Genomic DNA, 27704 nt, shown 5'->3' with positions numbered 1-27704 from the left:
GGGCCCCGCTAGTATTTCACTGTCTGCATAGCAGACAGTGAAATACGCGACGGGTGCAGTAGCACCCGTCGCACCTTCCCACTCCGCCGGCTCGATTACGAGCCCGCTTCATCGTGGGAAGGTTGTTTTCCCCTGGGCTGGCGGGCGGCCTTTTGGCGGCCGCCCGCCAGCCCAGGGGAAAACTTGGAATACCCTCCGCGGTCTCTGGACCGCGGAGCGGTATTTTGGAGGGGGGAAGTCTGGCGGGCGGCCTCCGCCGCCCGCCAGACTTAGAATGAGGGCCACAGTGTTCGGAGCTGTGCGAGTAATAGTAAATTGAAGGTGGGGCATACATTATAATTTAAGCTATAACTGTAACTTTAGAATTTCTAATGTTTGTGTAGTTTAAGTTTGGTTTGTACAGAAAGAATAACTAAAGAATAAACACCAGCAAACAATGTGTTTCCGCCTCTACAGACTTCATATCACTTTTCCATCAGTCATTGTGTCCATCCATTTAAAGTGCTCATTCACATAGACAAAGGACTCCATGTCCAAAACCCCAACACACCATATTTGAAAGGTTATCTTTAAAATAAATTTTAATACCGTGGTGATCTCTTATGTCTTATATTTCTCCTAGATTTACGAGTTAAGGCAGGTGCTTACTATGCACACAGTTCCATATGATGAATTGTTTCTCTGATTGAAATACATTAGATTTCATCATGATGCAAGCCCATGAAAATGAATTACATAAGAAGGGCTGAGATAATGTAAAATCAATTAAGAATTTCTGGACTAGTTTGACGTTATCTATTGATATTTTGCCCACTTGGGCTGTACTGTGGATCATGTATGAGAACAACTAGCACTCACAGACCATTGAGAGAATCATGATCTTGTAAAGATACAGTACGTTTGTGTGTTTTGATAAAATAACTGGGACAGAACATACAAAGTAATATGGCTGAATAATGTGATATAATAGCTAAAGTAACATGAGGTCACTTGAAGTTGATAAAATATTGGTGAGATCATTCTAGTAGCAACCATGTGGGAAACATTACATAAGTGAACTCCATTGTATCACTGTATACCAAAGTATTTTAACAGTAATCATTCCAATATTACTAGGTGTAGGAATTTAGGGTACTTTATATATGGCTTGCAACAATGGGGGTAATGATGTGAAATGTGTTATTTATACATATGACATTTCTTCAACAACAATAGCAGCAAGTGACCACTGCTACGAAACATGCAACACTGGTCCCACTAACAACCCTCCCACAAACAAACATCAGCTCACAGTGTCTCAAAAAAAATGTACATATATTTCTATGGACATACACGTTTTTTGTGGTAAATTAATTACATTTCTCAAAAGATTAGTGCCAAGTCACAAAAGCTATGAGTCCGTGAAGTAGAACCCTTGTACAATGTCTCTTAAAAAACTTTTTAAAAAATGATCCCCAAAACATAAAAAAGAAACAAATTGGTGCTATTCAGGGAATATTCTTAGGTAGTTAATACAAATAGTTGCCTCTTTGCACATTTACTAATAGGGTTTTTCATACTTCAGGGCCAATACACAAAATAATTTATGAGTATGTGAAGTAGTACAACTTCACAGACTCATAAATGCTTGTGATTCAGGTCTGTTGTTTTTCCAAAGTACCATATTTATTTGATTAGAAACTGCTACGCATTCCCGAAACATCAGCTTGCCATTTTCTTCAAACATTAACATCATCTAACGATCTATATTATCCGATCTTATATAATAAAGCCCATATGTGAATATTCCATACATAGAAGGACAAATTATGTTAGTGAATACCACAAATATGTTAAGGATGTTAGCAGTATGATTTATTAGAAATACTGAAGATGTCTGCAATATGACAAGAATGACGTGCTGTGCTACTGGAGAGAGTCTAACTGTCAAGAGTGGAAACAATATGTCATGGTCTATAAGGCCAAGGATTGACAGGATTATTCCATCTGTGGGCATGATTATACTAACATGCCTACAATATGCCAATAACAGCCAACCATTATACAAGAGGCACCATCATACCAGTTGTTTTCTCTACAAGGCCAAGGATGCCGACAGTATGCCAAGATAGCCCACAATTATTAAAGTTGCACCATCATGACTGGGATGTGATCCATAAAGACAAGGACAACGTCAACGTCAACATTGGTCACCAATACGAAAATGCCACCATTATGCTCAGGGTGGACTCTATAGCGCAAGTGATGTGAACAATACACAGAGAATAGCCAAATCCGTGCCATGGGTGGCCAGTAATTAAAGGGATACCTCAGTATGACAAGAACAACCATGGTCACACCAGAATCACAATCATGCCATGTTTGGCACGCATAAGTCCCAGAATGCCCACAATATGGCAAGAATGGACATCAGTATTGCAAAACCTTTGAAATGCCTGGGATGTGCTTTATAATGTGAAGAAAGCCCACTATATAATGTGAGTGACAATCATATGCCAGGGCCCGATTATGCCAGCTATCAACTTTGTATTGGTGGAGGGCTATGTGGGAAGTATAGGGTGATGCACCAAAAACAGAGGTGCTAGCTTGTTATTCTCCATTATGCTGCAATCCTTCGACTGTACTGTGGGGCTAGAATAATGGCATCAAAATATGTCATTCTAAAAGCTGTGCAAAAAACATTGAGGGCTTTGGCAAGTCCCAGCAATACAAATTCAACTGCATATTGGCGTCTGTGTGTGAGCATATGGGCATGCCATTGGTTGAGTATACTTTAGGGCATGGGTCAATAGTACTCAAGGAAGGACATGGTTTCAGGGCCTATTATCTAACAGAGTTCTTTTTGCATCTGCTCCTCGAAATGCACATAATGTATGTGTGTACAAAACAATGGCCTATGACAAATGAGCAATTGATTATCAAATCTACTGGCAGTGCAAGGGTCTGCAGCTGTGTAGTGCTTCCTCAGGCAGTATATATGTGTGTGTGTTTGTGTGTGTGTGGGTGGGTGTGTACGTATGTGTGTGAGCACATTCGGCCCTCTCATTACCTTGCTTGCCCTTTCAGCCACAATGAAGTCTGTGGTTTCAGCCACCCAATCTTTATGACAGCTCTTAGTACACCCAGGTCTGTCACAACGGATAGGCAGAGGATAGCATTATGCTCTATGTCCCACACTTTCAGGTCACTCCTATCCTTCAGCAACATTTATTGTTAGACTTTTAATTAAAGGCAAGATTTCTGTCTTCTTTGATAATTAGGCAGCGTGTGTGGTCAGACCACTAGATTGTGCCAAACACCAACATTTCTCTTTCCTTGAAGTACAATTTTATTACTTAGAAATAGATGCTGATTTTCGCACCTGGCCCAAATAGAAAAGAAATCCAGAAGGTTGTGTGGTCAACTTTTGCCCAGGCCTTACACTATCTTCTGCAGTGTACAAGAAGCTGTGTTGCAGAACTCCAGCCATCCAAGAGTAAAAGCTTAATTTTTGGGTTGCACTCTGTTCCATTCACATCTGTAGAGATCATGCACAAAGTACTGAGGGGCAGATTTATTAAAGGTTTTGTGTTACTCTTGTGCCACACAAGCAGATGCAGGGCAACACAAAACCTAGAGTGAAATTTACCAAGCCACGCAAGGCCACCTTGTCTGGTCCTGCAAGACTTGGCAAATGTGGAGTAACCGAAGGCAGCGCAAGTTGCTGCCTTGCGTTACTCTGCCCCAGGGAGGTGTTCCATAGGTGGACTCTGTATGGTCCCAAACATCCACCTATGGACTTTGGCACATTCACGGATTTAGCAAGAGTAATAGACCTGAACTGTGTTAAAATGCTACACCTTCCCAGGGGAGGTGTAACAAGAAAAAATATGTTTATTTCTCCTAATTTTCTCCTGCTTCTACTTGTGCTGCATTGTGCGTAGCCATTTGGCTCGTCTAGAAGTAGAGATCTTAGATCTAGTAAAAAAGCATGGGGAAACAGCAGAGAGAAAGCTCTTAGGCAGTATTAAAGCCAAAATAGATGAATACCATGAAACAGTGCAGAGTGAGGTGAATCATTTAGGGAAATATGCAGTCACTTGGATGTATGGTGAAGGCGAATGCCCAGGCGTAACACTAGCTGCACTGCTGTGACTGTGACAGGACAACAATGTGATCCTAAAATCCTGGATAAGCAAGGGCAGCCATTGCACCCAAGGGAGGCAATATCCACCCACTTCGTAGGTACTGCACTGATTTGAACATGTTGAGGCCAAATTGTGATGGGGACTCCACTGTGGAGTACATAGCAGATATAGCAATGATCCACCTTACGAGAAAGCAAAGGGAGCATATGATGGCACCATTGTGCCCAGAAGAGGTATGGGCTGTGCTAAAGGAGATGTTTTCCGGGAATGCTCCCAGTAAATTTATTTATTTATTTAGTATTGCAGAGCGACCAGCAATAATACAAAAAAAATACATTTATTTATTTATTATTGCAGAGTGACCAGCAATAATAAATAAATAAATACATTTATTTATGTATTTATTTATTATTGCAGAGTAACCAGCAATAATAAATAAATAAATGTATTTCTTTATTTATTATTGCTGGTCACTCTCTTGAAACCTGGGAAACTGATGAACAAGCTCATCATATAGACCATTGTCACTCTTAAATGTGGACATAAAACTCTATGCAAAGATTCTGGCTAGCTGGCTCACCCCTCTTCTCCCAGGGTTAGTGGGCCCTGAGCGGGCTGGGTTAATCTGGGGTTGCAACCATGTGTGCCACAGCAGTTTTTCTTAATGGTGAAAAAGCTTTCGACTAAGTGGAGTGGAGTTTTATGCACACAGTGAAGCAGTGGATAGAGGTTGGGATCTGTTTTTGCAACTTATAAATGTGCTCTATATGTTGCTGACCACTCAGATTCAGATCAATGGCATGGTCTCTGAGCCCATTGAGGTTACCCGGGCAACCATCATGGGTGCCCTTCTCACCATTACTGTATGCATTGGTGGTGGCGCCATTGGCATGTGCGCTTCATGAATAACATGCACACCAGGGCCTTCAGTTCCCTCATTACAAACTAATTATCTTAGCATAGGCAGACAACATGCTATTATATGTGCGTGCATTCCAGGCTTCGAATAAATTGGGACAAATCCCTTATCTTCCCACTTACCTCAGTCATGATGCCTGTACAATCCAAAATATCCTGTAATGGATGACAGACTCAGTGTGCTTAGGGATACTAGTACACACAGACCCAGACATAGTGATACTTGACAACAATGGCAGGGCAGTGCATACGCAATTGGAAGCACTAGAATGCTGGATGAAACTGCCACTATCACTCGATGGGTGGATAGCCATTATGAAAATGGCGATGCTCCCCGATTCCTTTTACTACTCACGAACCTCTGCCCACTTCAGTTCTCGATACCCTGAGGACAGTCGTGAATCAACTGGCGTGGGAGGGGAAGAAGCCACTTCTGCGCTAGGAAACTTGACTCTATGACATGGGAGGACCGAACGCCCCGACCTTGATGTCTATATTAGAGCAGCACAATGAATACTTGTGGTTGAAATGTGATGTGGTGACCCCACTCACATTGCCCAAGCGCTATTCAGAAGACTGGTGCACCAACATGGTACCTTTAACTCCGTGACTGTTACTGTCTGCTCCTGGCAGAAACTCCTGGAGCATCAGGTAGGATCACAACTGTACTTGCTCCATAAACTGCTGTCCTTTTGTCTTTGGTTCCCCAGAGGACAACAAAAGGAGTTGTGCAAGCACTTCAGGAACTAGTAATAAGCACTATGGGTGACATCTTCAGTGAGGGTTTAATGTAAAGGTGAGATTAGGTGTGTGACTGATGAGAAAGGCCTATCATGTTACTGCACTTCCATTATCATAGAGCTAGGCATACTCTGCGGGTGCACCTGGGTGACAATATCTTAGAGCCCCCAGAGTTGTTGGTACTGCCCACCCTCTTGTAAACAACCACCCCTTCATATAGTTGCAAGAATTGATGCACACACTCAAGAAGCACATAGGTCTAGGCTTACAAAAGCAAGACTGGACTGGCAGAAGGATCTGGGGATCAATATCATAGACAAACAATCACAATATTGCTGCTCAGTTAGAAAAAATGTTTCTCTAAACAGTAGACATAGACTTATACACTTCAAATAATCAATAGATTGTACTATACACCAATCCGTCTTGTTCATTATGGACTGCGCGATGGTGCCAGCTGTGTGCGCTGTGAGGAAGAAGAGGCCAAATTCTGGCATTTAGTGTGACAGTGCCTGAGGATTCAGAATTTCTGGCAGGCAGAGTTTCAAGAACTAGAGGCTAATACAACTGAATTTGTGAACAGAGAGCCCTTGCTGGCACTGGGGTATGATAAAGATGTAAGAGGAGAGGTCTGACAGCTTGTGGCAATAGACGTTTTGTTTACAAGATGTGGAGTGGTGATACACTGGGCCCTCAGCCCACTGCCAATGATAAGGAAATGGCATAATGACTTGGCATACTGCAGTATGCAGTCTAATGCTTACCAAGAGATACTTCCCATATGCAGCCGCCCGAGAGACATCTGGAGGCCTCACCAAGCCTACTTATATGGAAATATTGCAGAAGAACAGGACAAGAGTGAGTCAAGAGATGGGACAGGGGCTAGCTGAACCTAGGGGATGTGCCTGGGAGAGGTCTTACTTTTGGATGAGAAGTCTGCCCTGCACTATACTTCTGCCCCTTGCTTGTTCCTACCATCTGCACACCAAATGCAGAAGTGTTTGATAAGAGGTCAACCCCCCACCGTAATACACATAATGCTGAAAGTGCATTTTGCAATGGTATAACACATCAAGATGTATACAACCTGTACATTGACATAATGTTTTTTTCACAGACTACCTGCTTGTTGTTACTATCTGATTAACCAAAGCCACAGGAACGAAGAATGCTCCTTGCTGTATGTTTGCTGAAATATTTAAAATAGAGTTTTTAAAAAATGTAATGTTTGCTAGACTGGGTTTAGATTAGAAAATCTGACCACCACACTATATGTATTTTCCCTAATGTTTGTTTAAAAGGAGTTATAATAATAAATCTATCCCCCACCTAGACTCCAAATAAAGAAATATGATCACATCGCCCCCATTCTGATGAAGCTCTATTGGCTTCCCTTGCCGGCCCACATCATCTTCAAGACAAGCTGGTTCATGGTTGATCTGCAGTTGATTTATAGGTACACTAGATATGAAGATTTTTAGGTAGATTTCATTGCACCCATTTCACTGTTTGAGGTCCAGGGGTTTTTGATGAGGGATCAGATTTATGCAAGGAGGGTCTCAGGAAGACAAGACCAGCATTTTATATTCTTTTCATATCAGCCAGGCTGGTGTGGTGAGATTCTGGTAGTTTTGTTGTGACTGTTACAGTTTGTTAGAAGGAAATCTGTTAATAAAATAAGACAGATCAATTTGACAAGGTAATATAGGTTTAATCGATTTTGAGCTGGGAACGACAGGCAGTCTCAACATAGAGGCCATGACTGAAGTTCAAAGTTCTAGTTCACGAGCAGTGGTATTTATACTGTAAAAACCACAAAAAACTACGGTCACAAGTTGAGTATTGACATAAGCAGGAACAAGCAGTACAGATAAGATAATAGGGGAGAGGTACCTCTTAAAAAGAACACATGCACGATTATTGGTCACCTCATGGGTGGGTAAGTAACATTGACGTCATTCAACATCTCTATCTTTCTGCACAACAAGTGATTATATGTTACATGATGCCCACGGTAGCCCTGCCTTGTGCAAATGCTTATCTGACCCTCACACAGTTCCCCTCACCAAGATATAAATGACTTGTGGTTTTTAGGACCCTTGCGCTAAGGCAGGATACACCCTTTTGTTCCACCCTGTTCGTGCTAAGTGAAAATTGTGAAAGCAACAGTTGGTGCAGCTTTGAAGGAAAACTCTCATTCTAATGTGGCTTGGGCCTCTTGTGTGTTTCAGCATAGCTAACTTAACAATGCAGCATGTGTATAAGTGTTTGTTTGTCCTAAATATGACCTGCCTTTTCTATGAAACCCACAGTCTGTCTTTTTTTTTAGCATGTCATGTATTAAGCCTTTCACTACTTACATTGGTTTACAACTATCCCTAGCCTAAAATGTTTGTATTGGGGTTTAGGAACTTATGTTTGTATGTATGTGATGTATATGATGTGTTCCTATTCTTCCTACATCATTCCCCCCTCTAGTTGATTATTAAACTACTTTTCCTACCGTTCCATCTACTAATGAAACTAGAGGAATCACCACATACCCACTACTCTGTCCCTCCCAATTTAGCTATCATCCTTTTGCAACATACTATTATTACCTGAAAAATAAGACACATCAAGAGCAACAACACGATCAAAGGCAACAAGGCCTTGAACAACCACGACATCCAGGACGGCACCCATTTTAACTAGCTCTCGAACCACCCATCGGGGCACCCTCCTCATCGATCATTTTCTTTTGTAGGTCATACAATGTCTGAATGGCCTGAGTTAATGTCCCATTGTCTGCATCATTGGCCGGCACATAAGTACAACAGGCAGATCCAATCTTCTTACACACCCCTCCTTCCATGGCCGTCATTAAATCAAGTACATATCTGTGTTGCATTACCATCAGCCTAAGGGCTCGGAGTTCTTCCTTGATAGCATTGAACCCATCTTTGGTTGCATTTATGGTCTTCATCAATTCAAAGCACGTGATCTGCAGCCAGCGTGCAGTTGCTTTCGCCTGAATAAATGGTAGGATGCTACCAAAAAAGATTTTGGCATCATTAAATAGTATATGTTTCTGTGGAACGTCTTTCTACACTGCAGTACCAAAATACTCAGCAGCTCTTTTTGTCCGGTAATGGTGAAGCAAGGTTGTTGGACGGCTCATGGGATGGTCATGTAACTAAGAGAAGTCCACACCTGGTATCACCAGGGAGGGGGTGTACAAAGTCACTAGGGAGCAGAGGCCATTCCAGTTTGGGGGTAGTTGTATGTGGAGCCAGGCCCCACACATCCAGTAGTGATCCATCAGGCTGGAGGTGCTGCCCTGCATATCAGCGTTGTAGGTGGTGATGTTGCAGTTGAGGTTACTCCCCACCTTCGCTGTCCCATTCCCTCTGAAACAAAGAGAAAACTGTGTTAATTTCATTGCTATTCCAGGGTGTGTGGTAGTTCCTGTCCATGTATATCTCTGTATGTTCGCACCCCACATTTCCTGACATTGGCCTATTATCTTACTAAAACTTAGTGGACCTTGTGCCTCGGTGCCATTCCATAATGATATTGCTCTATGATATGATATGATATTGATATTGCCTCGGTATGCCATTTATCATGGGCAAATACTGATCCTGTGATACTAAGAACTGGCCTGCCTGTGCAATCAGGGGGCAGGGGTTTAGCTAAATAGTTACTACATTCAGGTGATGGGTAAGACCTTCCACAAATACCTTGACGTAATACCCCTTTTTCCCAATCTGGGTTAGACCTTTTTTGCCCTGCTTTCTTCATTTTTGATATCTCTTCAATTATCTCTTGTTTTCCTGTCAGGACATGTAGGACTTCTGGGGTGGTGTCAAATCTAGTTGTGTTAACTAATGCAGTAACAGGACTAATGTGAGTTGGTTGTAGCTGTGCTCTCATTCTGCATAAAAATAGGTGCAGGAGACAATGTGTAATGTTTGGGGATACCTCTTTAGGGAGATGAAATCTATCTACTCCAGCACCATGGGGGATGAGAGAGCATAAATAACAACTGGTCTTGGGCGTGGATGTGCCTATACTATGCACGTGCTGGTTCCACATATTATCAAACAAAGCAGTATGGAGAGGTTGATGGTCAATACCATTATCAACAGTTTTACGCCTGCGTGTAATAATTGATATAGGATCAAAAAAATAAAAATATCCAAGGGCTAACAGCATCAATATTAGTGCACTGAGGAGGAAAAATAAACATAAAATACATAACTGGAAAGAAGAATTGTCTAATATTGGAGCTTTAGAGGGAGGCTTTACTCCAGTTGCTTCTCCTGTTCTCCACCCTCTTTTTCCTGCTCAGTGTCCAAAGGGATGGATGGCATGGTCAGGGCCAGGCAGATGTCCTGGAGGTGCCATGGTTTGTGGCGTTGGACTTTCACTGCTGTAGTCGTGCTGTCTGTCACTGGGAAGGGTCCATTGAATTTGCAGTCCTTCCACTTCCTTACAAAATTGCGAATATATACTAAAGTTCCCAAAGGTAAGGGTGTTTGTTGATCCTTTACAGGAGATGCGTGGGCGTGCTTATTGGCTGCACGTGTAACCTGTTTAGAGAAGAACTTTGCAACTTTGGTTAGCTCAGACATGTATTCATTAATTTCAGTTTGTACAACTTCAGGTGCACTCTCAGTCTCCAACTTAAGTCTAGTTGATGTCACAAATGTGCTCGTTGTTCTACCTGTCACTATTTGATGAGGAGTCAAATGGTGATCTGATCCCAGGGTATTTCTCAAAGCAAAGGGTGCTAAAGGGAGACATTATAGTCATTTCTTTTTCAATGTCACACATAGTTTACTTATTTTGTTCTTGAGGAGGCCACTAAGACGCTCCACAATTCCATTGCTTTGCGGATGATTAGCTGAGGACAATTTGTGTGTTATTCCTAACAAGGTGGTGAGGTGAGAAAAGATATTGACGAAGTGGGTGCCATTGTCGGATCTGATCCCCTCAGGGGCACGCCACTGTGGTATTACCTCATGGATCAGAAAATTTGCAGCTGACTTGGCATCACAGTGAACACAAGGTCCTGCTTCAATCCACCTTGAGAATGGGCAGACTACAACTAAAAGATAGCGATAATGATTGTATCTGTCAATCATATCAATGTAGTCAATGTGCGGTTCCTTAAAGGGACCTTGTGGGCCAGGTATTGTGGAAGCTATTACCTTAAAGGTATACTGCTGGCACACTGTGCAGGTGTGTATGTACATTGTAATCATCTCATGTAAGTTAGGGGCAAACCACTCCTGACTTATTTGGAGGAACATAGGCCCATATTTATACTTTTTGACGCAAAACTGCGCCAACGCAGTTTTGCGTCAAAAAAATTAGCGCCGGCTAACGCCATTCTGAAGCGCCATGCGGGCGCCGTATTTATTGAATGACGTTAGCCGGCGTTAGCCGGCGGCGCTGTCTGGTGTGCGTTAAAAAAAACGACGTACACCAGGCAGCGCCGGCGTAGGGGGAAAATGGCGTATGGGCGTCCAGAAATGGTGCAAGTCAGGCTGAGGCAAAAAAATCGCCTCAACCCGATTTGCACCATTTGTTTACGACGCCCATCCCCCATTGAAATGACTCCTGTCTTAGCAAAGACAGGAGTCATGCCCCCTTGCCCAATGGCCATGCCCAGGGGACTTCTGTCCCCTGGGCATGGTCATTGGGCATAGTGGCATGTAGGGGGGCACAAATCAGGCCCCCCTATGCCACAATTTTTTTTTAAAAAAAATACCTACCTGGACTTACCTTTATGTCCCTGGGGTGGCTCCCTCCAGCCTTGGGTGTCCTCCTGGGGTGGGCAAGGGTGGCAGGGGGTGTCCCTGGGGGCAGGGGAGGGCACCTCTGGGCTCATTCTGAGCCCACAGGTCCCTTAACGCCTGCCCTGACCCAGGCGCTAAAATCCGGCGCTAATGCGGGTTTTTTTGACCCGCCCATTCCGGGGCGTCATTTTTGCCCGGGAGTATAAATCCGAAGCAATAGCATCGGAGTCATTTTTTAAGACGGGAACGCCTACCTTGCATATCATTAACGCAAGGAAGGTGTTCACGCAAAAAAATGACGCTAACTCCATGAACTTTGGTGCTAGACGCGTCTAACGCCAAAGTATAAATATGGAGTTAGTTTTGCGTCGAAAAAAACGACGCAAATTCGGCGCAAACGGAGTATAAATATGCCCCATATTGTCTCTAGCAGTATGTGAAGGAAGATGTAGCTGGTTTAGAGCTATCAGAAGCAATGCTTGGGGCATGACATGCTTCCCTGTTGACATTTGTCTGTATATTAAATCTGTTCCTGTCTGTGAGCATCCTCTGGCTTCCGACAACTGTTTCTCATGCTCTGGGACATTTTCTTGTATCTCTCTTATATGCAGATGAGCTGTCTCTGTGTAATGTCTGGATGTATTCAAAGGGTCTGAAGGTGTCAATGTTTCACTAGCTAACAAAACTGTGGTATGTGTGTCAGTAAGAGGGCATGTTGCTGCATCTTTGGCTGCCCAATCAGCCAGGGCATTTCCACGGGACACAAAATCCTGACCATTAGTGTGGGCTGTGCATTTCACTACTGCAACTGCATGTGGCAGTGTTAAAGCTTGTATCAAGTCCTCTAAAATGGGGCGGTACATGACAGGGCTTCCATCAGACTTGAGAAATCCACGTCTGTTTTTCTCCTTCCCCTTGTTTTTGGGGCTGCCACTAAAGCTACTAATTCAGCAGCCTGGGCTGAATATTGAGATGGCAAATGTATCTGTTCGGTTATCTGCAGTGTATCTGAAGAGTTGTACTGCATTGCTCTGACCACTGCAGCACGTGTATGTCTTACCCCTGTGTCCTGATCTATTATGGAAGACCCATCCACAAAATATACAACACTTACTGGAATGGGGTCTTCCGTTGCTTGGCTATCATCACAGTGGGTTCCTCATCTGGCCTGTGGGTTACCAATAACGTTGGACACATGAGACTTTTCCTTGGGCACCTTTATTGGGCATATCCTCCCATGTAGTTTTGCTGGAATGGGTTCCCTGACAGTTACCCCTCCTTGTACGTTCTGGTGCTGAAAGGTGGGCTGTGCTGTCTGCTGTGGCCCATACTGTATTTGGGGCACTGATCTCTGTAACTGCTGAGGCTGTATCTGTGGTTGAGGCTGCAGTTGTATTTGGGGCTGTGGGAGGTACATTACTTGGGGACTCGTGGCAAGTTGTGCTACAATACCACCAGGCGGTGCCATTTGTTGGCCATAATTTGCCCTTGTCTGATTGCTAAGTTCATCTTCCTTTTTAAGTCTACAGTCTCTAATGAAATGTCCTGTCCTCTTGCAATAGTGGCATGTCTGTCCACTCTGGAATGTGTTTACTCTATTTCCCCCAAACCTTCCTCGCCCTCCTCTTCCATTAATCCTGTTATTGCTTCTCTGGGCACACTGGTAGGGTTGCATTGGGGTGCCTGAAGGGGGCACTCCCAGGGACACTGCAGCTAACTGGGTAGTGGCAGTGGCAATTCCTTCCTCTGTTTTCTTAACCAGTTTCTGCTGGACCAATTTAGCTGCTGCTTTCTCTATTTTATCTTTTTCCTTTTCTTGTCTCTTCTTACAAAAATGTAGTATGTGTGCTTGTATCTCTATCCATGGTTTGGCTTCTAAGGCCACTATATTATCTAATTTATCCTGTACTTCAGCTGGCAGACCCTTGTTCACTATATTGTAAAATAGTACTGCATTCTGTCCAGTTACATCCCAACTATACCCCACGTCCTGTGTCCATTTTTCCTTCATTCTTTTAAGGAATTGGGCTGGGTCCTTATTTGGCTGCATTGTTTGTGCCATAAGGGACCCAATGTCTGGCCTGCCTGGATACATTTTCCTCAGTTGTTTCCAAACAATTCCCCTTATTCTATTGAAGGGGGCCCCATCACATTTTGGGTTGGTCAATGTCACATCCTTTACTCCTGCCTTTGTGAACAGTAGGTCTGTCTCATCTCCTATAAGGGAACTTAGTAAACTTATAATGTCCCCTATTGCAAGAGTAATCCCTGCGGTATGTTTTTCCAGAGCTGCTATCCATTTCCCAGCACCCTCAGCAAGTTGTGGCAACTGTTTTTTAAGATTTTCTTTGTCCATCTGGGGCCATAGTATATACTGAGGCGCCCCGGGCCCTTGAATATCAAGGGCAGTTGTGACAGGGCTGTAGTCCTATTGCCAGAAGGGTGCCAAGAGTCACACTTACAAGCATATTTCTGCCACACTCTTAGACTTTTCTGCATATACGGATAATCCCAGTAAGGATCCCCTGTGCCCTGAAAAATGCACATTTCTTCATTAGCCATGTCCCAGGGTTCAAAGGAACCCTCTTGCGGCCATGGTGTCATCTGTGATGCCAATCCTTCTGTCCAACCTGCTAGGTTGTCAGTAAAAGGGACAACATTGTACCAACTATTTTCATACCGAGCTCCAAATGAAGTGTAAATGTGGCATCTACTGTCCCTATGTATTTAGTACTGTCCCCACCCAACATTTCCCGTGGTGTACTGGCCATTTGAAGACATGGAGATGGTTGGACATATTTTCTATGTTCAGAAAAAGATTCTAATGGTGGGCTATACTCGGGGTCTGTATATCAAACAGCAGGGGGATGTGAAGAGTGGGTAGTGAGTGTGGGGTACCAGGTTGCATCATATACATGCCCTGTACCTTTGCATTGCCTAACCTTAATTGCACGTCTTGATAGGGGGGTGGAGGAGCCAAAGGGAGGGTCTGAGGCTTGTATTTGACTCATTCACATGTGTTTCACAAAAGACCCTCCATAGGTCTAGTGTGATCTTCCTTTTCTCTAGTTTATTTCCCTTGACTTTACTCTGTAGGAAGGTGACCATGTGTTCTATTGTTGTATTATCAAATGTACCCTCTTTGGGCCATGCATGTGCATGTTTTAATGTTGCTTTGTGCAATTCCGTACAGTATTTTCCTATCCGTTCCCTGTCTCCTAAGAACACTTTAAACATGTGTTCTAAAGGAGACCCCATGTCTGTTTAGTGAACTTCGGCCCTCATTTCAACATTGGCGGTAAAAGCCGCTTACCGCCGTGCAGAAGACCGCCAACACACCGCCGCGGAATTCTGCCACAGCTATTATGACCCACAGTTCGGAATCCGCCAAAATCTAGACACCCACACAAGTCCGCCACACCAAAGGACAGTCATAAACTGGCGAAAACAAAACCTCCACCATCATGCCTACAGAAATACGTCCACACTATCACGACCCACGAATCCACGCGGCGGTCTTTCAACCGCGGTATTCCATTGGCGGTACACACCACCGCGCTCAAAGTACACACACATATACAAAACACAGCCACATTGGACAATTCCAAATACATACACCTGATACACATACACACACCGCTCATACACACCCAATACAATATAAAACACACACCCACATCACCCACAAACCCTTACGACAACAATTCACAAACAAAAGCCAGAGAGAGACAGCACCAGCAACAACACTAGCATCCACAGGCACACAACACCATCACCCACATAACTTCCACGCACCTCACACAACACCTCACTACATATCAGCACACTTATCACCCCACACACCACCCCACACATCACCTACACCACCCCATGGCATGGCAAAGACACCCCAGGTTCTCGGAGGAGGAGCTCAGGGTCATGGTGGAGGAAATCGTCCAGGTAGAGCAACAGCTATTCGGATCACAGGTGCAGCACACCTCAATTGCTAGGAAGATGGAGCTATGGCGAAGAATAGTGGACAGGGTCACCGCAGTGGGACAACACGCAAGAAATCGGGAGGACATCAGGAAGAGGTAGAAAGACCTACGGGGGAAGATGCATTCTGTGGCCTCCAGACACCACCTGGCGGTTCAGCGGACTGGCGGCGGAACCCCACCTCCCTCCCCACAACTAACAACATGGGAGGAGCAGGTCTTGGCGATTCTGCATCCTGAGGGCCTTGCAGGAGTAGGTGGAGGAATGGACTCTGGTAAGTCAAATCTTAACTATTACATCCCCCACCCTACCTGCATGCCAGCACGTACCCCCAAACTCACCTTCACCTCCATCACTCCAACTCCTCACAAATGTCCCAACATCACAAACCACACATCCCAACACCAAGCCCTGCATGCAACAACAAAGCATGGACACAGATCACTAAAGCATGCTCACTGCACATACCCATACACCCCCCTAAACCATCATCACACGAGGTCCCACACAGGAATGCATCACTGGGGCACACAGTCATGCACCCATTGCACACCATGACACACTCAGATGTAATAACCATCCTTTTATACCCCTGCAGGACCCCTACCCAACGTCACCGGACAGGAGGGTCCACACATGTCCACACCACCAACAGAAGAGACCCACAGTGATGGCAGCACCTCTGTCCAACTGGATCTAGATGACCAGCCCGGCCCATCGGGGACCTCTGGACAGTCGGTTCCCCTGACACAGTCACAGGCCACTACAGAGCTTCCCCCCTGTGGAAACACCAGCATAGCACCCACCCAGCGGGCCCATACCTCCGTCCCCAGGACATGTCAATCAGCTGTGTGTCCACCACTACAGGGAATCCAGGGAACCCAGGCTAACCACCACCCCAACAACAGGGACCTGGGGGCAGGGGTAGTGGGCACACGGTCCAGGGGACGGAGGCCCAGGAACACAGGGGAACTGGAAAGGCTGCTGTGCTACAGGGGGCGGACAGGCCAAGGGAACCCACTCTCCACGAGGCCCTCTCCTCCATCATGGGAGCCTACCACCACTCCCAGGAGACGATGGCAACGGTACTGGCCAAGTTTCAGGAGACCCAGCGCCTGCAGGAGGAACAGTATATGGGCTTCAGGGAGGAACTCAGAACCATCAACTCCACCCTGGGCACCATCGTATGGGAGCTGAAGGAACTCGTGAACACCAGGAGGGACACTGTGGCACTACAGGGGGCCCCTGACACTAGCGTGGATGATGAACTGCCCACCACCTCTGCCGGCGCTAGTGGACAGGACGCCCCGCCACAGGACCATCACACCAGCACCCCACCCCCTGCAGAGGGAGAACCACCTCGCAAACGGTCCCTGAGATCCAGGAACAAGACAGAGCTCGATGCCAAGACCCCCGCCAAGAAATTAGACCACCCTGATTGTCATCCTACTTTGTCACCCTGTCCATCCTTAAACTGCCCCAGTTCTACTTCCTATGCCCATATGGGCAATACACCTGTGAGACTAATAGACTGGACTCTGCCATTGACATTCCTCCACCATCACCCCTCACCATTTTACTACCCCCTCCAATATTGAGCACTTAAATAAACACCCTTAAAGCCCAAAACAATCTGGAGTCTGTCTGCGATTTCAGAATACTGTATAAGCAATAACTGTGTCAAAAAGCTTTTTTCATTGGTAATGTCAACATACCTATGTCACACAGCTCTAGTCGATGAGGAATCAAAGCAGATGTCACACAGTGGGACCCACATCCGTGAAATCGTAAGGGAAAGTGACAACTCAGTGACCATACACTGGGTGAAAACGACAGACAGTAGAGAGGCAGTAGTGTTTAAGTACATGTAGTAGGCAGGTCTGTACTCTTACCTGTGTCTCACTGGAAATATTGATGGATCACTGAGTCCCTGTTGTTCATGTCTTCTTCCTCTGCTTCCTCGTCTTCACTGTCCACAGGTTCCTCAGCTGCCACAACACCTCCATCTAGACCATCCTCCTGCAGAAAAGGCACCTGTCGTCGCAAAGCCAAGTTGTGAAGCATTCAGCAGGCCACGATGATCTGGCACACCTTCTTTGGTGAGTAGAATAGGGATCCACCGGTCGTATGGAGGCACCTGAACCTGGCCTTCAGGAGGCCGAAGGTCCGCTCGATCACCCTCCTAGTTTTCCCATGGGCCTCATTTTAGAGTCCCTCTGCCCTTGTCCTGGGATTCCTCACTGGGGTCAGTAGCAATGACAGGTTGGGGTAACCAGAGTCACCTGCAAATGGGGAGGGACAACTGTTAGACACACACTAACCTGGAGGGATATCCCCAGACCCAGACAACCATTCCCACTGACTAGCTTTCAGGTGCTCACCTAATAGCCATACACGGTGCCTCTGGAGTTGACCCATCACATAAGGGATGCTGCTATTCTGCAGGATGTAGGCGTCATGCACTGAGCCAGGGAACATGCCATTCACATGGGAGATGTACTGGTCTGCCAAACATACCATTTGTACATTCATCGAATGATAACTCTTCCGGTTTCTGTACACCTGTTCACTCCTGTGGGGGTGGGACCAAAGCCACATGCGTCCCATCAATGGCACCTACGATGTTGGGGATATGTACCAGGGCATAGAAATCACCTTTCACTGTAGGCAAATCCTCCACCTGAGGGAAAACGATGTAGCTCCGCATGTGTTTCAGCAGGGCAGACAACACTCTGGACAACACGTTGGAAAACATAGGCTGGGACATCCCTGATGCTATGGTCACTGTTGTTTGAAATGACCCACTTGCAAGGAAATGGAGCACTGACAGCACCTGCACTTGAGGGGGGATTCCTGTGGGATGGCGGATAGCTGACATCAGGTCTGGCTCCAACTGGGTACACAGTTCCTGGATTGTGGCACGGTCAAGCCTGTATGTGATTATCACATGTCTTTCCTCCATTGTCGACAGGTCCACCAACGGTCGGTACACCGGAGGATGCCACCATCTCCTCACATGTACCAGCGGATGGTGCCTATGAAGGACAACAGCGAGCACAGAGTCAAACAACTCAGAGGTACGTACCCACAGCTTACACAGAACACCATTCATACTCAAAAAGTGGCCTGTATGTGTGTTGAGTCTAGGCCTAGGTATGTGTGACGTGGTTGGAAATGAAGCCATGTGGGCCCCTGAAATGGCAGCTGCCTGACCTGTAAAGTGGGACAATGGGATGTGAGGTAACTGCGCTGGCGTTGTACACCGTTGTGGTAGGCGGTCGAAGACCGCGGCGCAATGCTGCATTGGTTAACATTGGACCCTATGGGTCCCAGGAGCCAATGACGATATACGCCAGCGGTGACGGTACGCACCGCCACGGACGTGACCACCATTTTCTATCTGTTCAATCACTCGATACCTGATCTTCGACAGGAGAGGACCTACACTGCAAGTGCTGCTGTGACCTCGGTCTGGAAGAGACAATGGCTCGAGTGTCTGGGGAAGGGGCCCCTGCCTTCACATCGGAGGAGTTGGAGAAACTTGTGGACGGGGTCCTCTCCCAGTACACGCTACTCTACGGTCCTCCAGACAAACAGGTAAGTACACAGGGAGCATGATGTATGGGCTATGCCTGTGTGGAGAGGGCTGGATGTAAAAAGGAAGGGGGGAGAGTGCGGTGTGCATGAAACGATGGTGAATGCATGTGCCGCATGGCAAGGGTAGGGATGGGGGCCAATCACTTTGACGGTGCAGTTGGTAATAACTTTCTCTTCCCCCTGTACAATTCATGTAGGTCAGCACCCACCAGAAAAAAACATATTTGGCGTGCCATCGCCAAGGACGTCCGGACCCTGGTGGTCTACCACAGATGGAGCACCCACTGCCGGAAAAGATGGGAGGACATTTGCCGCTGGAGGAAGAAGATGGCGGAGGCTCAGCTGGGGATGGCCTCCCAATGTGGGAGGGGTGCACCGTCGCACCATGACCCCCCTCATGTTCAGGATCCTGGCGGTGGCGTACCCAGATTTGGATGGGCACTTGAGGGCATCACAGCAGCCACAAGGGGGTGAGTGCACTTGCATTCTGCTGACTTTGCGCGCAGTGGAGGGGTCTGGGTGGGGGAGGTCTTCTGTGGGTTTCCCTAGGCCAGGGCGAGTTCCGTAGGCAAGGTCCCTCCGTAAGGCAGGCCATGTGACACCCCACCCCACCTCTGTAGAGTGCCAAGTACACCTAGTTATCTCCCTGTGTCATCTATGTGTGCAGATGTCATCCATAGCCTTGTAGGCCATTTCCCAGGAATTGAACGGTGGAGCCCAAGAGCGCAGCGTAGTGCACGCGGCTTCTGTGTCTGTCGTGTCCGCCAACAGTAGCGGTAATGCATGCACTCAACTTGTCTTTCTTCTATCATCCCCCCCTTTTTGTGGTCTCCCTGTTCTTGTGTGCATTAGCATCATCAGGCGGACGAGCAGTGGCACCGGAGCACCAGGGGGGCTGCATCCCACATGGCCATGGAGGGCCACACTACGGAATCGGACTTCACCAGTTGGACGGAAAGCGAAGGGAGCTCCATGGCGGGGACAGGAGCTGAGACCAGTGACACGGACTCGTCCTCTGATGGGAGCTCCCTTGTGGTGGTGGCAACATCTATGCCATTCCCATCTACAGGTACAGCCGCCACCCCCCCTTCCAGCACCGCCCTCCCAGCAGCCCCTCAGCCTTCGCCCGTGCCCGCTCACACGGGAGGGTGGGCATCACCTTCACCCCAGGCACCTCAGGCCCTGCCCCAGTCACCCCTTCTGCCCTCAGTGAGGAGGCCATTGACCTCCTCAGATCCCTCACTGTTTGGCAGTCTACCATTTTGAATGCCATCCAAGGTGTCGAAAGGCAGTTGCAACAAACCAATGCATTCCTGGAGGGCATTCATTCTGGTCAGGCAGCCCTTCAGCGAGCTTTTCAGCCTCTGTCCTCAGCACTGATGGCAGCCATTGTCCCTGTGTCTATCCTCCCCCCTCCAACTTCCTCCACCCAGACCCAATCCTCTCTACCTCAGCCTATCCCAAGCACACCTACAGACCAGCATGCACACACGTCAACACACAAGGAAAGCTCAGGCAAACATAAGCGCCACACATCCCACAGGCACTCACGCAAGCATCACACACATGTAGACAAACCAACATCCACTGCCTCCACTATGTCCCCCTCCTCCTCGTCACCCTCCTCCCTCCCTGTCTCATCTACACTCACACCTGCATGCACTACCTCTACAGCCACTACATCCCTCTCCAGCACACCCACCACACCCCGCTCACGTGCAGTCACCACCCCCACTACCATTCACACGTCCCCTGTGTCCTCTCCCAGTGTGTCTGTGACGCCCCCTCCCAAGATACACAAACGCGGGCACACACCCACCCAACAGCCATCCACCTCACGACAGCCTCCAGCGCATGCACCTTCACCCAAAGTCAGCAAACGAACACCTCCTACAACCACCACCTCTTCCTCCACTCCCAAACCCCCTCCAGCTACCCGTCCCAGTGTGTCAAAAAAACTTTTCCTGTCCAACCTTGACCTCTTTCCCACACCTCCCCTACCCCGTCCGTCTCATAGGTCCCGAACTAGCACCTCAGCCACAACATCTCCGGGACCAGTGGTGCCTGTAGTCACCGGAATCTGGAGTGCACCGGCCACAAGGGCAGCCAGTGTGGCACGGAGCCACAGCACAGACAGTCCCCCACCTGTGAAGCATCAGAAGTTGGCCAGTGCCCGGCGGGAGAGGGGGAAGACTCCAGCCACCAAAGCCGCTCCCAGGGGTCCCGGTGGGAGTGTGGAGTCAGCTGTAACACTTTCCAAGGTGGGGAAGGGCCACAAGAAACCCGGCAAGTCTGGGAAGAGCATCACGGCGGAGAAGACCGCCATCATCCCTGCTGCCCAGGAGGCCACCGCCAGCACCAGCCCAGCTGCCCAGGAGGCCACCGCCAGCACAAGCCCAGCTGCCCAGAAGGCCACCACCAGAACAAGCCCAGCTGCCCAGGAGGCCACCGCCAGCACCAGCTCAGCTGCCCAGCAGGCCACCGCCAGCACCAGCCCAGCTGCCCAGGAGGCCACCGCCAGCAGAAGCCCAGCTGCCCAGGAGGCCACCGCCAGCTGCCCAGGAGGCCACAGCCAGCACAAGCCCAGCTGCCCAGGAGGCCACCGCCAGCAAAAGCCCAGCTGCCCAGGAGGCCACCACCAGCAAAAGCCACGCTGGGCCATGAAGGCCCACCAGCAAAAGCCCCGCTGGGCCATGAAGGACCACCAGCATCTGAGTCCCTGCAATGGAGAACGCTGCCTCAAGCACCGCTGAACAAGGCACTGCCGTCTCATGCACTGCTGAACGGGGCACCGCCATCTCAAGCACCGCTGAACAGGGCACCGCCATCTCATACACCGCTGAACAGGGTGCCGCCGTCTCAAGCATCGCTATACAGGGCGCCGCCGTCTCAAGCACCGCTGAACAGGGCACCGCCGTCTCAAGCACCGCTGGCCCATGAGCGCCAAGGGCACTGACGCTACTGAGTCCGTCACGGGGTGAAAGAAGCCCTCTGGGCACCATGCCCCCTCCAGAACCAGTGGAGAGATCCATCCACTACCTCTGTCCTTGGCAGGATGAAGCACTCTGGGCACCATGCCCCCTCCAGAACCAGTGGAGAGATCCATCCACTACCTCTGTCCTTGGCAGGATGAAGCACTCTGGGCACAAAGCCCCCTCCAGAACCAATGGAGCATCACATCCACTACCTCTGTCCTTGGCAGGATGAAGCACTCTGGGCACAAGGACCCCTCCAGAACCAGTGGAGAATCACATCCACTACCTCTGTCCTTGGCAGGATGAAGCACTCTGGGCACAAGGCCCCCTACAGAACCAGTGGAGACTGTCATCCACTACCTCTGTCCTTAGCAGGATGGAGCACTCTGGGCACAAGGCCCCCTCCAGAACCAGTGGAGACTGTTATCCACTTGAGAGACTGTGGCTTTGCACTCCCCAGGATGGAACAGTGGGCAAGCCACCCACTGTAGAGACCTGAGAGACTGTGGCTTTGCACTCCCCAGCATTGAACAGTGGGCATGCGCCCCCCTCGTGGATTTGGCGTCGTGCACTCAAGCAGCTGAGGTGCCCCCCCTTTCCCTCCCCCTGAGGTGCCTGTTTAGTTGCTCTCTGATGCCCCTGCAGAGTTCTCTCCGTCATGGTCGGGGATCGTGTGTGGGCCTCGCCCATACCGTGTGGTCCCAGTGTTCCACAGACTTAATTGGAGCACTACCTGGACTACTATGCTTGGTATATATTTTGTCAATGGTGTATATATATATTTCTGCCTACTTGATTTTAATATATTACAATGGTTACACTCATTTTCTATTGTCTTTGAATTCTTCCGGGGGGTTTGGGGGGTGTAACTGTGATGTATTAATATGCATTAGTGTGTGTGTTGTAGTAGGTGGGGGTGGGGGTGTTGCGTGTTGCGTGTGTGTGTCCCTGTTTTTTCCCTCCCCCCTCCCGTGTCGTAGGTGCAGTACTCACAGTGGTCTTCGCCGTCGGCGTTTGTGCTCCTGGTAGAGGAGCAGGAAGACTACCGCAGGTGGAATTTGGAGTTCCTGGTCCATGGTGTCCTCGTTCCTCGTGGGGTGTGTAGAGGTGAGCGTTTTCTCTTCTAAATTCCTGTTTCCGCTGTGTTTTTATCCGCAGTGATTCCGCCCCGGAAAAGGAGGCGGATTGGCCTGTCATAATAGTGTGGGCGGTACTTTGTCCTCCGCCTGTCTGTTGGCGGTGACCGCCAAGCTGTTTGTTTGTACCGCCGTCGTGGTCTGAGTGTTAAAGTGGCTGTCTTTGTTGGCGGTTTCCTCCACGGTCGTAATTGCAAAACAATTTCTGCCTGCGTGTTGGCGGTCTTACCAACGCTTTATCACCATCCGCCAGGGTTGTAATGACCACCTTAATCTTTTGTACTATATGGTTTACACTCTAAATGGACTTCTATTTAGTTCCTGTGGTATTCCCAGACTTCACATAAACTGTCATTAGGCTGTGAAGGTGAACATCATATATATATATCCCTAATCTCTGAAAGACTTTGTTGATTTTTATATATATATTAGGTAGGCGCATTTATGTATGGCCTAAGTGGTTTGTTTGCCTGACACAACAAATAATAATATTATTGTGATATATATATATGCATGTTTATAAGTTACTCATATTTTAAATTTCACACTGGGAGGTCCCTAATAAATGCATACAGTAGGAGGTCTAATGCTAAATATGAGTCCGTTATTATTGCACGGAATTCAGGTGACTGAAAAATTGCAGTGACTTCAATATATTCACTTTCTGGCCACAAGGTGGCACCATTGTCACACATGAAAAATTAAACAGAATATTTTAGAGGCCTTCAAAGGTGTGCCTCACTCTTGGAAAGACAACTGCAACAGGTTTTTTAGATTTCAAAACAAACTCTTTTATTCTAACTATGCAAAGGTTCTGTTCACAACTATCTGAAAGGTAGTTAAATATATTTGTATGTATAGCAGCTGATAATTGTTCTTCTATTTGTATACCCTCAAGATATGTGTATATGTCCCAGTCTATACTGTTTGATAATTCATCTTGCCTCCAATCTTGAGGCTCTATAGTTTCATAATGGGGATAATAGTTAGTAGTGTCAGTATTTGTTATGGGGTTCATGAGGCTACTACACTACATTTAACTTGGAAGACAATGTCCTTTAATTAGTTACTTTGAATAATTATTTATAATTGTCTAACAGGCATTTCTCTTATGTCAATATAGGTTATTTTAAGGCCTAGAGGTGATATACTATAAATATCTAGGCATTCATAAACTTCTGACTTAAAAAAATTATTCTATGGTATTGGTATTGCTGGTCTACTAAGGTCGGTTCTGTTACAGAGGGCGACAGCCTGATCATTATAAAAAAAAAAAAACATTCAGGGATGTGGAATTAATTGACTTTTTTGGGACATTTGCTCAATCCAGTCAATTACTTTACTTTTAAGTATACTGTTATAACTTAACCTTCATAAGAATAGGAGGTCTGATACTTATTCCTAAATTATACATGTAAATAACATAAACTTGACATTATTATGTGGCCACATTTCTATCTATACATGCATATACATACACAGTAATTCTTAATTTTATACTAGGGCAAACAAAATACTACTGGTCACTTCCCTCCGGATTCATAGAGGGGATAACTTCTATATTTGCAACTACAAATTGTGACTTCCAGACTTAAGGTCTGGGTTAGGTTGACTTGAGTGTTCTTTAGAACATACACTGATTGCTCAGCCCCAAGTCCAACACTACTCTTGACCACTTTTTACTTACTTAGTCAAGTTCCCTGTATCTTCTGGACTTACCACCGGGATCCCTTAATATTGTATCAATTCATACACAATCTTGCATGCAAACACCAAAATTATATACATTACAGTGTCAAAATTGTAAATGTCTTTATAAAATTAAAGGAACAGACCTCGTACTTTGTCCACCTTAACTGCCAAACACCTGAGTCCCATCCGTCCCCATGAAATCAGAGATTTTTACTTAAATGTTGGCATCTCCCTTACCGCTTTAAAAAGTGTGCAAATAACCTCATGGAGACAGGCAGGGCCCCCAGTCCAGCAGTTGGTGAGATCAAAGTAGAGCTCCTGGCTTATCTGGCCAATATGTTAGAAGGAAATCTGATAATAAAATAAGACAGATCAATTTGACAAGGTAATATAGGTTTAATCGATTTTCAGCTGGGAACGACAGGCAGTCTCAACATAGAGGCCATGACTGAAGTTCAAAGTTCTAGTTCACGAGCAGTGGTATTTATACTGTAAAAAACACAAAAAACTACGGTCACAAGTTCAGTATTGACGTAAGCAAGAACAAGCATTACAGATAAGATAATAGGGGAGAGGTACCTCTTAAGAAGAGCACATGCACGATTATTGGTCGCCTCATGGGTGGGTAAGTAAGATTGACGTCATTCAACATCTTTCTGCACAACAAGTGATTATATGTTACATGATGCTCACTGTAGCCCTGCCTTGTGCAAAAACTTATCTGACCCTGACACAGTTCCCCTCACCAAGAAATGAATGACTTGTGGTTTTTAGGACCCTTGCGCTAAGGCAGGATATATCCTTTTGTTCCACCCTGTTCGTGCTAAGTGAAGATTTTGAAAGCGACAGTTGGTGCAGCTTTAAAGAAAAACTCTTATTCTAATGTGGCTTGGGCTTCTTGTGTGTTTCAGCACAGCTAACTTAACAATGCAGCCTGTGAATAAGTTTCCTAATTATTAAGTGTTTGTTTGTCCTAAATAGGACCTGCCTTTTCTATTGAACCCACAGTCTGACTTTCTTTTTGAGCATGTCATGTATTAAGCCTTTCACTAATTACATTGGCTTACAATTATCCCTAGCCTAAAATGTTTGTATTGGGGTTTGTGAACTTATGTTTGTATGTATGTGATGTATATGATGTGTTCCTATTCTTCCTACATCAAGTTAAAGTACTCAGGGTGAGTTTTCTAAGTTCTACACAATGATTTGTTATGCACAGCCAACAGATCAGGTTTTATCAAGCAAACCTGGGTGAGAACAGGCTCTTCATTAATCTGCTGTCTTGTTTTAGTGATATCTGAGCTGGTTGTAGAGGCAGTTCATGGGTGGTGTGCAATGGGCCTTGATGATGGTGCAATTCAAGTAGGCAAAACAACTGCAGTAGGTAGGGGAACCAGGTAGGATAGATGTAGTATTGGTGGCTGCAGTGTTAAGCCCGCCTTTAAAAGTAATCCTGTCTGGATTTCACCTTACATGAAAAACAATGCTTAGTACACCAGTATAATCACCTTACTGGGTTAATTTGCAGGTCTTAGTGAGTGTGGGCCAAATGAAATTTGAGGGCACCAACATGGGTTCACTGTTTGAAGCGCTAGATTTGATCCACATATTGGATTTAAGCAGGGCGGGGCGATTCAGGCTGTCACATGCTTCGTTGTGCTATTTTAGGGTCAGGCATTCAGGAATTGCTCTTCTTGAATCACTAAATGAAGACATTTAGGCATGCGGCAGACTGCGGATAGTGGCGCTGAGGAGGGCTTAAATATCAGCAGATACCTGAATAATCACAGTGCGGTGCTGTCCAGCTGTTTTGCTGTTAAGAATAGAGCAGAGAGGTCAGCGGCGGCCATTTTATGAGCTGGATGCTTGATCTCTGCAAAGGCTCAGGGATCCTCAAATAAACAAGAGTATTGCTGCAGAAAGCATCACTGAGGTCCACAGCGCGTGCAATTTCATAAAGGGTCTCTTGTGATCATTTTTCCATCATATAGACTGTTGAAACAGCTGTATTCAATCTCCGCCGTCTGTAGCACCTAACTCATGCTGTCATTTGGTTCGCCATCCAAGCCACGCCCCCAAAATGTTATTTAAAGGTTTAGAACCACTGGTACAAAAAATTATCAGTAACTCACAAACAAGTTTTACGTAGGGCCGCATGTCCAACAATAATACACGTTTACTATGTCATATATTAGAAAAAGTTAAAATGTTATTCTCTGAAACTGTGGCCATCACACTAGAAGCCAAGAAGGCATTTGATAAAGTCTCATAGACCGTCCTCAGAGAAACCCTGGAAATATTTTATTTTGGGCGAGGACTTTACCAAAATGGGGAAAGCCCGCTATAGCAACCCCAACGCTAGATTGAGGGCGGGTGGCCTCATTTTTTCCACCTTTAAATTAGAGAAAGGAATGGGACAGGGATGTCCCCTTTCCCTTTCTCTATTCATCCTTGCCTTAGAACCGCTTCTCTATAACATCCAATATAATAATCTACTCTCCAGTGTTCACTACAATGACAGTGGTTATAAAAGTGGTGTTATAGCTGAAGACATCCCTACTGTGACAGAAAACGCCCTTTCCTCCATTAAAAACCTTATGAGCTCTTTTGGCGATTACGCTCGGATTGCAGGCTAAGATACTAAACTTTAGGGAAACTGGATAGTAAAATGTTTCACATTAGGCTAAAAACTTGAAAAGGGTCTGGCTCATATACACCACCTCAAAAGCATTGTAAGTATTATTCAGTGCGAACTCA

At 46.5% G+C, this 27704-nt stretch overlaps 1 protein-coding gene across 10 annotated transcripts in view; it reads right to left on the bottom strand.

Moving 5' to 3' along the window:
• Nucleotides 1-27704, bottom strand: part of SMOC2 (SPARC related modular calcium binding 2) — a 1415403-nt gene that overhangs the window by 111328 nt on the left and 1276371 nt on the right. For 2 of the 10 annotated variants that reach the window (XM_069234969.1, XM_069234970.1), the window contains exon 13: nt 7477-9175. The exons of the other annotated variants lie outside the window; for them this stretch is intronic. In XM_069234969.1, coding sequence (XP_069091070.1) covers nt 9146-9175 — 30 coding nt within the window. In that variant the 3' untranslated portion in view covers nt 7477-9145. Of the gene's footprint in view, nt 1-7476; nt 9176-27704 lie in introns of those variants that run through there. 10 annotated transcript variants of the gene reach the window in all.

This window comes from Pleurodeles waltl, chromosome 5 (genome assembly GCF_031143425.1).
Source record: "Pleurodeles waltl isolate 20211129_DDA chromosome 5, aPleWal1.hap1.20221129, whole genome shotgun sequence".
Classification (NCBI taxonomy): domain Eukaryota; kingdom Metazoa; phylum Chordata; class Amphibia; order Caudata; family Salamandridae; genus Pleurodeles; species Pleurodeles waltl.
Note: the sequence above shows the minus strand (reverse complement) of the source record. Positions and strands in the feature narration are given on the sequence as shown.